The sequence below is a fragment of the Dipodomys merriami genome, unplaced genomic scaffold (genome assembly GCF_024711535.1).
Source record: "Dipodomys merriami isolate MVZ:Mamm:240054 unplaced genomic scaffold, mDipMer1.0.p SCAF_4, whole genome shotgun sequence".
Taxonomy (NCBI): domain Eukaryota; kingdom Metazoa; phylum Chordata; class Mammalia; order Rodentia; family Heteromyidae; genus Dipodomys; species Dipodomys merriami.
In genome coordinates, this window is record NW_027205603.1 from 15,408,394 (window position 1) to 15,421,851 (window position 13,458).

The 13,458-nt window shown below is 40.9% G+C and overlaps 1 protein-coding gene across 3 annotated transcripts in view; it reads right to left on the reverse strand.

Annotated features, from left to right (window-relative positions):
- Wdr37 (WD repeat domain 37) overlaps positions 1–13,458 on the reverse strand; it is a 65,920-nt gene that overhangs the window by 11,737 nt on the left and 40,725 nt on the right. For all 3 annotated transcript variants that reach the window (XM_069990584.1, XM_069990585.1, XM_069990586.1), the window contains one exon: positions 355–489. In XM_069990584.1, the coding sequence (XP_069846685.1) occupies positions 355–489 (135 nt within the window). The remainder of the gene's footprint in view (positions 1–354; positions 490–13,458) is intronic.

Here is a 13,458-nt window from a genome sequence, read left to right on the forward strand (position 1 = left end):
TCTACAGTAAATGAGATTAGCAAACTACATATGGCATTAGAGCCTGAGGTACTTACCTATACCTACCAGAGCACCCAAACCCTACACACACAATACACAGACTTACCTCCACAACAGCGGACACTGTTCCGCCCTACAACATCAAACTCGTAGTAAATGAGTAAACAAAAGCCCTACAACATAGCCATAAATGGCTAAGTCTTCTAAGTCTTACTACCCCAACCTTATTTCTAGGGATACTAAATTTAGAGAATTCATAAAATATTTTCCTAGGAGGCTACACCATTTTTCTTAAGGTTGTATCAGTGAAACACTGAGCAAATACAGACAAGGCTTTAGCCTGTCAATCCTTACCTGTTGATGGCAGAGTCTGTGCGGATGGTTGCAATGGGGGACCGCATATTTTTTAAATCCCACACTTTCACTGTGCGGTCATCGCTGCCTGACACAACATTGTCTCCCACAGTGAACACGGCAGAGGTCACAGTGCTGCAAGTACAGGGGAGAGTTCAGCCAGGCTGACGGGAAGCGCGCACTCTGCACACTAAACACCATCCTCCTTCAGAGGGTGGACCCAGTCCACAGCAGTGCCCTCTGCAACCCACTCTCATCTCTTCCACTCTTCCCGTAAGTGTGCTAAGTGAGGATATCCGATTTCTTTCCCAGTAAAGTAGGAAAACGCAGTCTATTCTACCATATCCAGGCAGGGGACCAAAAAAAAGGGAGTCCCCAGAAAAATAGGGACTAGACAAAACCTGCCAAAATCTCTACGTATTTGTGCCTGATGACAAATTGTGAAAACGCTGCAATTACCAATTTAATCAGAACGTGAGAATTAGAGGAAAAGAATATTCTGACAACCAAACAATTTAAATAAGGCAAAGGACTTCAACAAACATTTGTCCAATGACAAGAGTGTATGAAGATCAAAAATGTAACAGGACACCAAATCTTCAGGACAGCCTTTATCAAAAACCACAACCAGATAACAAGTACCATTGACAAAGAGAAATCAGAATCCTTGCACATTTCTGATAAGGAAAGTAAAATGGTGAGCCATTGTAGAAAAGTAGAGTAGTTCATCAAACAAATAGAATTAATATAAGACATGGCAATTATCCTGAGTAAATAACCAAAATAACTGAAACCAAGTTCTCAAACAAGGCTCGCGATATTACACACACAATAGCCCCAGTATCCAGCAGGTAGATTTTTTGAAATATAGTACATATGTATACTGGAATAATATCCATTCTCAAAAGACAGGAGATTCCAAAATATGTGACAATGCAGTAGAGAATGGAAATAGGGCGCTTAAAGGGTACAGAATTTCTATTTAGAATAGTTTCTGCTTAGTTCTGAAATAGTGTTAATGGCTGCACAATAGTGTATATCTATTTTAATGTCACTAAACTGTATACGTTAAAATGATTAAAATGGTAAATTTTATGTTTTATATAGTCAAACACCTTATGTTGTTTGTGCGCTAGTGGGGCTTGAACTCAGGGCCTGGGCACAGTTCCTGAGGGTTTTTTTGCTCAAGGATAGAACTCTTGAGCCACAACTCCACTTCCAGCATTTTAAGGGCTAACTGGAAATAAAAGTCTCATGGACTTTCTTGCCCAGACTGGCTTCAAACTGCAATCTATAGATCTCAGCCTCCCAAGTAGCTAGGATTACAAAGCATGAGCCACTTAACTACTTTTTTTTTTAGATAGGGTCTCACTATATAACCCAAGCTAGTCTTAAGTCTTAGTCCTCCTTCCTTAACCTCTCAAGTGCTGGAATTTCCAGAGTGCACCAACACTTGGCCTTGACCCCAACTTTCTAAAACAGATCTTAAAAAGAAAGACATCAAAACTATTCTCTTTAAACTTGTTTACATAATCCAAGGTAATTAATAATTTTCTTTTTAACTTAAACAAGAAATTCATGATGGGGGTAGAGGTTTATGGGGGCAGAGATTCATGAAACACAGAAGGACTTGAAATTCAAGAGTTTTAAGAGTAAAAATTACACTGCAGAGTAAAAATTCTTAGAAAAATGAAAAGACAAAAATTAGCTTCATTTATTCTTGATATTTAATTTCAATAGTAAAATATTACTAACACTTAAATGACTCTGCTCTTGGAATGTGGAAAATAAAATACACTGTCTGGCATATGTAACTTCTAAGTAATGATGAAGTGGATTAAAATGTAAACAAGGAGGCGAGCACTGGTAGCTCATGCTTGTAAGCCTAGCTACTCAGGAGGCTGAGATCTGAGGATTTTGGTTCAAAGACAGCCAGTTCAGGAAAAGTCCGTGAGACTCTTATCTCCAATAAAACACTAGAAAACCAGAAGTAGCACTGTGGCTCAAGTGGTAGAGCGCTAGCCTTGAGCTGAAGGGCTGAGGGACAGCGCCCAGGTCCAGAATTCAAGCCCTTCAACCAACAACAACAACAAAAAATTTAAACAAGGCAAAATCCCACTGCTCTAACTTCAATCACAATCCCTAAAGAAAACTTGTCCACCAGCAGAGGTTTTGCAGTCGGTGAGGCCATGGCTACTGTTAACTTGTGACACAACTCCTCTCAAAGGGACGCGCCCAATCATTTGTTAGCAGATGATCAGGACTGAAATAACATCATGGCATCTGAAGAAGAAAAGCCTAAATCCAATTACCTCAAGGTTCAGCAGTTCAAAGCCAGCCAAGGCAGGAAAGTTCATGAGATTTATCTCTAATTAAGCACCAAAAAGCCAAAAGTGGAGCTGTGGCTCAAATGGCAGGGTACTTGCCTTGAACACAAAAGCTCAAGGACAGTGCCTTCAAGTTCCAGGACTGGTGTGTAAAAAACAGAAAGAACCTGATTATAAATTAGGTATTGTTATGTTATAATGTTTCATCTGTTGAGAGATGCGAAAGGCAGAAAGTAAAGGTGCCCCACTGACTTCTCTTTGACCAAGTTAAATTTCAGCTAATATTCTACTAAATTAATGGGGAAGAAAAGCTTCAACAAAAGATCATCTAACCCCATGTTAATGAAATGCTAAAAGACATTAGGTTTTTAATAAATCACAATCTTGACAGGTATTGTAGGACATCAAGAGAAAAAAAAATGGCAAGGCTAGCAGTAGATTTAAAGGCACCCTTGGCCATCGGTCCCACAGGGAGGCTGGTGAGCTACAACCACTCACTGGAAAAGTTTCTGACTCTGCCAAACTCCAGCAAAACTCATTTATCTTGTCGTGGAGAGCAGCCGAGCATGTACTTCCAGCTGACAGTATGGTACCTTCTCACCACACACCACTGCCTGATCTGGAACATTCTGCTCCCTCCGTGGGTCTCAATCAATGGAAATACTGTAATGCTAGCACTCCTCATTAGGACTAACAGCTGTCTTCCCAGTCACACAGAGACATGAAACTGTTTTGCATAACAATCTGCCGAAATTTCACGGCTAAGAAAAAAAATATATGATGTGGAAAATGCTGGACCATGAAATGCTAATGCAGTGTGCTTTTCTAAAACCATGTCCAAAACTAGAGTTTCCATTTGTTTTTAAAATGCAAATTCCTACAAAATCATGCTTTTTTAATCTAAAGAGTACATGTTTACAGATAGCAAATGCTCCCAAGTAGCAACACCAGAGAATCCCTTTTCTTGGAACAAAGGCTTACATGTCAAGGTTCACAGAAACCATGTTTAAAAGACTATGAAGGTATCAACTAGGCCTTTATGACTACACCCGGCAACTGCTCAAGTACATTCACACAGTGCAGCACTGATACAAAATTCAAGGATAACGTACATCATTCAACAGATGGGACTTTGACACAGAGCCTTGTCTGGACTTCGTAAATTTAAGTATATCCAATGAGCCTCCCCTCCCCCCCAAGCCAAGAGGTATGCCTACACAACACCCCGTGTAATGTCTGCAGAACAGGGTATGCCCAAAGTAGCCAGACTGCCAGATTCCTTGCTGCCTATCATTTTCCAAACTACCTGTGTTAAAACTACATACACTTTCAACAATGTCACTAAAAATCTAACATTCTGACTCTGAAACCAGGTTCTGTGGACATGCCCAGATCCTGGCGAGAAGATGCTCTTTCTGCCTATCCTATCATATGAGCTTTTCAGAATTTAAAGAATTCACACTTTAAGAACTTAGAACTAAGTCATGTCCAAATGAAACACATTTCTAAAAATTTTTTGATAACAAATATCCCAAAGACAAAGAAAAGAAATTCTCAAAGGAAAAGTAAAATTTGGATCATATAGTATTCTTTTTCCTGAAAATTTCAGGAAATTCCACTGTTTTCTACAAAAAAAAAAAGAAATGCGTTCGCCTAATAGGCAGCAGTGCCTCGCTATTCTCACTTGGTTACACTACCTTCTAACCTCCTTGTACGGAATAACAGATTCCCAACCTACATTATGATACACCTACATTATAGAATTGTTTTAAACATTTACTGAACATTCACTGTGCCCAGGTCCCTCTGTGTGAAACCAAGGCGACAGAGGGTCTCCATCACAGCAAATGGGATGATACAACCTTCTAATGAAATACACTGTGCTTTGGGGTGCAGGGTATCATCCAATGGTCACCATGCTGAAGCTACAAACATGCTCTAAAGCAACTGCACTGAGCCCTGGCCTGCTGACTAGGTCTCCCGCAGGGATTTCAGGCATATCCAGGCAGCACATTTAGTTCTTTAGATTATGTCTTAACTGCAACAACCAAAACTGTTTCAAAGACTACTCAAAGGGGACAGCACTGCAATACAACTTGATTTTAAGTTGTCAAAAAGGTTAAAATTAGTAAGATATACAATAATTTATTGTGACATCAAGGGTCAAGACTCCTGCTGTTTTATATCAGGTCACTCTCCTCCATTCTTATTTAACAATATTATAGTTGAATATTCAACTATGAGAGTATTTGTAACTGCATCAGTAATTTCAATAAAAACCAAAATAAGCAGAGAGTGCCAGGTGAAAAGGGTGTGTGTCTGTGTGTGTGTGTTTATGTGTCTGTGTGTGTGTGAGTGAAACCCTATAATGCTATAATGGGAAAATGCTTTTTCATCAAGTTCATCAAGTTCTATCCTCCTTTTAAGCTGAAGTTCAGATATCGCAATTAATGAATCATAGAGACCAATCAAACCTCAAAGACTCCGTGTCTACCTTCTTCTGCCAACCATGCACTGTGCTGCACAGGAACTGCAAGGTGCTCACCTGTCTAACAAGAAGACGGAGGCATTCACAGTTACCTGCAAGTTTCAGAGCCCCAAACATTCAGGTAGAGTACACAGCCAGCATATTATCTATTCTCCTTACAAAAATCAACCCCTTGGAAAACATCCGCAAGTGCCCTCTGGCTTGGCCTGCTGCTTCGTTTGTATTTGCTTGGGAAAACCACACCTAACTCTACACCTCCCACATGCCCCTTTGCTGCCGGCCACCACCGCGCTACAGGCCTCCCATACCCACATCTACACGTGACTCAGATGTCTATCCTTTCACCTGAGGATGTGTCCATGCCCTTCTTCCAAGAAACAAAACACAACATCACAAGAAGTAGCAAAGATCTCTTGCACCCAGCAGCACATGCACAAATATCCACCCTCTACTACCAAAGAACATGGCTGCCATCAACCATGTACCCCTCACTTCTTGTACCATAGCATCACCTCCAACTGAAAGCTAATCCTCCACACTCTCCTCTCTGCACTTCTCCACTGCATGCCTCCTCCTGCCCCAGAGGGACGAGTGAGGGGATTGCTGCTCCCACTTCACCACCAGAATGCAGTCCCTCTGCTGAAACCACATGGCTTCATTCACTGTAGCCAAGCCATTACTCACTACAGGGACTGCCCATCATACACTGGAAGAAATAAATGTCTGATGCATCTTTTAAAATGGCATCTCACAAATATAGTCACCAAGAGCTACTGCCTATAATTCTAGGTACTTGAGATGATGATCATGGCTAAGGCCATTCTGCGCAGAAAAGTCCAAGAAACTCCATTCTCCATGGAGAGAAGCTGGATGTTGTGTGGACATGCCCATTACACCAACAGCAAATGGAAGCCTAAAGAAGGCAGACCACAGCACAGCTGCACTCTGGTGGCAAAAGCAACCAAGGAAAACCAGGGCTCGATGTACAGCTCAGAAATGTTACACCACCCTATCGAGCACCAGGCTTGATTTCAAAACCCTAGTATTGACAAAGAGTTAACAGATGTAATAAAAGCTAAATAAACTCTTTAGAAAATATGCGCTTTGATGAAAATAACAGTAGTTAACTTAGTAAATACCTCTCCACAGTAATTCTTGAAAAACTAGAATTCTGAGGTAATTCCCTGTGAAATATGATGCCTTTGTCTTTCTTGCCCTCCCCCATTCCTCTCTCCCTACATCCCATTCTCTCTTTCTCTATTTCTAGAGTGCAGGGAAAGTCTCCCAGGCTTGTTCCCTGAATGCTGGGATTATTAAATGTGTACTACAAAACCTACACGATGATTTTATTTATTTTTTTTTTTTTGTCGGTCATGGGGCTTGAACTCTGGGCCTGGGCACTGTTCCTCAGCTCTTCAGCTCAAGGCAAGCACTCTACTGTTTGAGCCACAGCGCCACTTCTGATTTTCCAGTGGTTTATTGGAATATAAGAGTCTCACGGACTTTCCTGCCCGGGCTGGTTTTGAACCAAGATCCTCAGATCTCAGCATCCTGAGTAGCTAGGATACAGGTGTGAGCCAATGGAGCCTGGCATCCACACAATGCTTTCTTCCTAAATTAGATGAACAAAATTTTGAAAATTGTTGTTAACCAAATTCAGCTAATCCTATGAAATTAAGCTTATTCAAGTCTGTTCTCTGGACTAATGCCACTTAGTCTGTATTCTCTTGGCTTGTTCTGTTTCTTGTTGATGGTTTCAGAAGATGGAAAGCCATAGCCGGGCGCTGTTGGCTCACTCCTGTAATCCTTGCTACTCAGGAGGCTGAGATCTGAGGATAGTGGTTCAAAGCCAGTCCAGGCAGGAAAGTCCATGAGACTCTTATCTCCAATAAACCACTCAAAAACCGAAGTGGCACTGTGGCTCAAGCAGTAAAGCGCTCGCCTTGAGCTGAAGAGCGCAGGGACAGCTCCCAGGCCCAGAGTTCAAGCCCATGACCGACAAAAAAAAAAAAGAAGAAGAAGATGGAAAGCCAGCAGATAACAGCAATTTTATGGCTACCAGCATGTGCAGGGTATACATACATGATTAACCAATGTATGTTCTTGGCTTGTTTTGCAACATGACCTTTCCCATAGAAGGAAACACTTAACTTCTCTGCATTTACAATTTTCTTCAGTAAGAATATGTCCCAGGGCTGGAAATGTGGCTTAGTAGTTGAGTGCTTGCCTCGCATGCATGAAGCCTTGGGTTCAATTCCTCAGTACCACATAAACAGAAAAGGCCAGAAGTGGTGCTATGGCTCAAGTGACTGAGTGCTAGCATTAAACAAAAGCAGCTCAGGGACAGTGCCTAGGCGCTGAGTTCAAGCCCCAGGGCAAAAAAAAAAAGAAAAGGAAAAAGAATATGTCCTATGTTTTTATTCAAGTTTAGCTTTTATTGTGATATCACTTTAACGATATTAGAAGCAGTAAGTTAGAAAAAAATGAGGCCTAGGGGTGGGGTGCAGTAGATGGGGAACCACCAATAGACACTAACACAATAGCAAAAAGCAATTACTGACTTCCAGAGAAGCCAGAACAAAAGGAAACACAAAATATGAAGCAGACACACAAAACTTTGGGAGCAACTCAGTGTAGGGAAGCAATACAATAATATATACAAGATTCCTGCCGGGTGCTGGTGGCTCACGCCTGTAATCCTAGCTACTCAGGAGGCTGAGATCTGAGGATCATGGTTCAAAGCCAAGCCAGGAAGGAAAGTCTGTGAAACTCTTATCTCCAATAAACCACCAGAAAGCCGGAAGTGGTTGCTCCCTTAAAGATGGCAGTTAAATGAAGTGTTAACTCCATGCTATAACTGAGTGTCAGACACTGCAGCTCAGATGTAAACAGAAAACCCAGGCAGTGGCTGATGTGACAGGAAGCAAAAGTAGCTGCCAACCTGCCTGGTAACAGCCCCATCTGAGCTAAGTGTGGACGGAGCTGTCCAGCTGCCACTGGCTGTGCCAGGACCCAAAGTCCACACCAATGTCACCACCACCTTGTCCAAAGCTCAAACTACAAAACTGCTCCACTGGTCCCGCACAACACACATGGTTTCTGCTTTACACTTGCTGCATATGACAGTGGTGGGTCATGTCTGCTCAGCGAGTCGGAGTCCAGTACTGTTCCAGTGTGGGTCACCCTGAGGGCCACTCTCCGTTCAACTCAGTGGGAAGTGATGGACCTCAATACCTCACAAAAAAAAAAATCTGTCAAGCAGAACTATTTAAAAAACACTAATTCCTTCCTTCCTTATCGTATTCCTAAACAGTTCATTAATGAGGATTTAAAAGAGAAAAATGGAAGCTGTGTGCCAGTGGCTCATACCTGTAATCCCACCTACTCAGAAGGCTGAGATCTGAAGATTGTGGTTCAAAGCCAGCCAAGGTAGGAAAGAATATGAGACTCTTATCTCCAATTAACCACCCAAAAGTCAGAAGTGAGCCAGACTGTGGCTCAAGTGGTAGAGCACAATCCTTGAGCAAAAAAAGCTTAGGGACAGCACCCAGGCACTGAGCTTAAGCCCCACAACCAACCTCCCACCTCTGTCCCAAAAAAACAAAACAAAAGCTGGGCACCGGTGGCTCACGCCTGTAATCCTAGCTACTCTGAAGGCTGAGTATACTTTATGTGTATCTGTAACTAGGTTTTTGTTCCTAATGCATATTGACTTAGTCACAATTATAAGAAATGTTCAGGAAAAAAAGCAGCAGAATGAAGAACTAAGTGTCTAACTCACTATATGATCTATAGCACTTCCAAAAAATCATGAAGGGCTTTTACCATGATAAAAGACATTTTAATAAAATACATACAAACATCTTCACACATTTTTTTTTTTTTTTTGGTCAGTCATGGGCCTGAACTCTGGGCCTGGGCACTGTCCCTCAGCTCTTCAGCTCAAGACTAGCATTCCACCCACCACTTGAGCCACAGCGCCACTTCTGGCTTTTTCTACTTATGTGGTGCTGAAGAATTGAACCCAGGGCCTCGTGCATGCAAGGCAAGCACTTTACCACTGAGCCACCTTCCCAGCCCCTCTTCACACATTTCTTAAAGGCAGTTTACATGTTAGATGGTCTTGCTCCCTCACATGGTGTCATCACTGAACACGGAAAGGGTTACTGAACACCCTTTGGTGTTCCCACACTCTCAACAAACATGCCAGTGGGCAGGAAAGACCCTGAGACTACTATCTCCTATAAACCACCAGAAAACTGGAAGTGGCACTGTGGCTCAAGCAGTAGAGTGCTCACCTTGAGCTGAAGAGCTGAGGGACAGCTCCCAGGCTCAGAGTTCAAACCCCACAACTGCAAAAAAAAAAAGAGTCACAAACAGAAATTTCTAACTTTTTAAAACTATATCCTGAATCCAAACTTTAAAACGTATCAAAATGGAACAAACACAATAAATGACTATCTATCCATCAAGCTCCAGGACAATGAGCCAGAAAGGAATGAGGAGCTGTGCAGCTGCTGGCCTACCCCGGTCAAGCTGCCCAGGAAACCTGCACAGCAGTGCCCCTCACTCTCAAAGCTGCTTTGCACACTCCATGCACAAGGTATGTTCACACAACCCATACCTACTAACGTCTGATTAGTCGTTTCTATGGCCACAGGCAGTACAAAAGAACAACCTTGGTCAGTACAACCATGGTTGTTCAGAACAACCATGGTCAGTACAAAAGAACAACCTTTCCAAACACACTTCATGTCTGCCAACTCCTGCCCACTGTATTTCTTTATCAATCTGGGCAATATATTTAGTTGAATTAAACTGAGAAAACTCTAAAACAGGGAAATATTTTGGGAATTTATGCTATTAGTCTATTACTTCTTAAGATTTTATCACTCTAGATATCAACAAATTATTGCTAGGGATTATATATAACGATACAAACATCCTCAAAATAAAATTATTTTGACCCACCTAATTAAAAAGAACATACCTTGCAGCATATGAGAGCAAGTAAAACTGAGAGTTTGGGTCCAAGATCTATGATGTGAGTTTACAGTAACACATAGGTCATTTAATTCCTCAAACAGCCATTTCTACTGAACCACTGTTCCCAGAAGACATCACTCAGCAGATGTTTCTCTTCTGACTCCTCACAGAACAGTGCTGAAAAGCACTCACCAAGAGTAAAGCAGATTTTGAAACTAGGTGTGGTCTTCCAAACTCTCCACCCCAAGGCAGCACTCCTACAGTGCTGGCCCCAGTACTTCCTGTGTGCTAACTTGACAAAGTACAAAATTCGGTTATAATTAGAATCGACCATCTTGGTTTTAAAAAAAAAGTCATTTCTCAAACTTTTTTCTCCTTCAAAGCATAAAGAAAACTACTGGTTATCAGCACATAAAATTCAAAGCTATTTTTACCTTGGGTAAGTATATGATCAAGAACTTAGAACTGGTATTTAGCAATAAAGGCATTTAAAAAATCCTAATTTAAAACAGTTATTATAATTTTAAGCTGTCATTTTTATTAGATGTGCTTTGTTTTCTTTGGGAGAAAGTTCATTTTTAAACTAAAATGAAACGAAATTATGTGGAAAATCAAAAGGAAAGAAAAACTTTTCTATCCTGGAATATTTTATGCATTCAGATAATTTCAGATTCTTTTCAATGCCAAGGTTTATTCACACTGGTAGATAAATACTGTCAGGGAGGTCTGGGCCAAAGTCATTGGCCACCCACAGAGGAAGCTTAATCACCATGACTGCTTCAACTGGCAATCCCTCTTTACAGCAACTGAAACAAAGCAAAACAAAAAGTGAAAAATAAAAAGGAAGTGGGGCCGGCAGAGGGAAGAGAACTCTCCAAGCTCCTAAAGAAGGTTGTGGTGCCCCTGGACTCAGAGGCCCAGAGCCAGGCCCTTCTGCTCATGAACCTCTCCAAGGACAGGGAATGGATAAAACCTAGAAACAACTTCCTTAAGCTGAGAGCCCAGCCTGTACACACACCACATGTACACACACCTCAACAGGTGTGTAGAAGACACAGACCAAGAGAGGAAGGGCTCCCTGAGGAAGATGTTAGCCTGGCTAAATGAACAATGCTACCAGGTAAAAAGCCCATGGATCCATATGGATTTAGCTCAGACCAGGTAAAAGCACTGAACTCAGTTCCAACTCCTGATGATTACAATAGAAATACATGAAAAAGAAATGGCCAACAGCTGAAATGATCACGTCACTTCAAAATTTCCAAATGAAACATGTCTATTATTGCCAAGAACAAGCATAATTTTACATTCCTGCTAGTGGTAAAATATTATGAAAGTACCTAAAGTTACTTTTCATATAAATTGGTACACACTAAGCTACTAGCAACTAGCAAATAACAGCCACACAGTTACATGAAATCAATACCATTATGCTAGAATTCCTACTATAATGAAGAGATGTCATAATACAGAAGAAAAATAAATGAAATACATCAAAAAGAGAAAGGCTTGTTAGTCCCTTTCTAAAAATGTATGATAAAAGCCTTAACCAGAGCCCACATCAAGGCTCTCCATCTCTACCTGGCAAAGATAATTAAAGTATGGGTTTCTAGGGAATCCATTTAGCCACTGTATTTATCTCACGATGAAACATTTTATCTTAAACTCTTAGTTTACAAAAAAGGCACAGAAGCCACATAAAAATGCAAGTTGAAAAGAGGAAAAAATCTCTTCTGTCTGACTCCTATAGAAATTAGATTACAAATCTAAGCTAAGAATTGTGAAACCTATATAGCTACATCTTGCCTTCAAAAACTCCAATATACATATTTGATGAAATGTACAGTTCTATTACTCACATTATAAAAGGCATTATGTTCTATGTCTATAAAACAAATTTACTAAATAATTTATGCTAAGTTACCATGAATGAAAATATACCCTAAAATAAAATTTTAAGAGAGCTCCTTATCATGTTACTATACCAAAGGCATTTGTATATTTAAAGACATTAGTATATTCAAGAAATGTTGTCTCTTCATCAGGTGCCAATAGCACACACTTGTAATCTTAGCTACTCAGGAAGCTGAAATCCAAAATTCTTGACTCAAAGCCAGCCCAGACAGACAAATCTGAGAGACTTTTATCTCCAATTAACCAGCAAGAAGACAGAGTGGGGGGTGTGGCTCAAGTGGTAAAGCATCAGCTTTGAGTAAAAAGGCTCTTGCTAAATAAGCAAGAGCATGAGGCCCTAAGAGGGAGGGAAGGAAGGAGGAAAGGAGGATCACTTTACAAGGCTACAGCAGTAAGAACAGCAATGTTTTTTTGCTCTTCTTCAGGACTGACAGTCTGAGTTTTGCTTTACATATTCAGGAATTGAGTTAAAGGTCTTATGAAAACCACTCTGGAAAACCAAGTAACTATATTTGATAGATTGAAAGACAGTACTGTAGGCCTAATAATAAACTTCTAAGAGAACACATACGCTTTTTTTTTTTTTAAGTGGCAGACTCTATGTTAGCTGCTAACATGAAGGCTGAATGGCCATCTCCCTCAAGGTCAGGGTTGTAACAAAATACTCAGGGCTCATGGATGACACAAAGGTGATGTGCAGCACTGAAGAAAAGCCTACAAAACAGAGGAGCCATCATGACAGGCCCACAGGGGAAAGGCAGAAGCTCCAGGGCTGGCACTGGGAACATCACAGGTTAAGTGTCCACACACACTGCAGACACTGACCTTTCTTCTACTCTCAACCAAGAATTAAATCATGTTTGCTTTTAATCAGAGAATACCCTGGCATGAATGCTATCAGCTATGTGTTGTTCATATGGGCTCAAACCTTCAGAATTCATGACAAAGACAAAAAAGCAACAATTACTTAGGAATTCCTCAGATAAAACCTTGTGAAATGTCTCATTTCCTGCTTTTCTAAATCAGAGACATTTTTAGAGGCTTCCTGCTGATAGGATATTACAAAGAAATAGGTGTGTTCAATAAAGAAGGCTGTAGCTCCATCTGCTGACTAAGCTCCATCTGCTAACTAAGTCCTAACCAAGGCTGCGCAATGAAGGCTAGAGGGCACCGTAGGCCAGGCACCCTTATACCTGTCTGCATAGAACAAGAAACCAGAAGAAAATCCAGACTCCCATTAGCACACCTACCAATTCAGAAAGCCCTAAAAAGGATCAAAGCTTTCCCTTTACTGATACAGCAAAGAATCTAGTACCAAAGAAAAACCTTTCAATGCTTTCTTACAGATCTGTGACTGATAAAATATATTTATTCAATGCTCGATAGGAA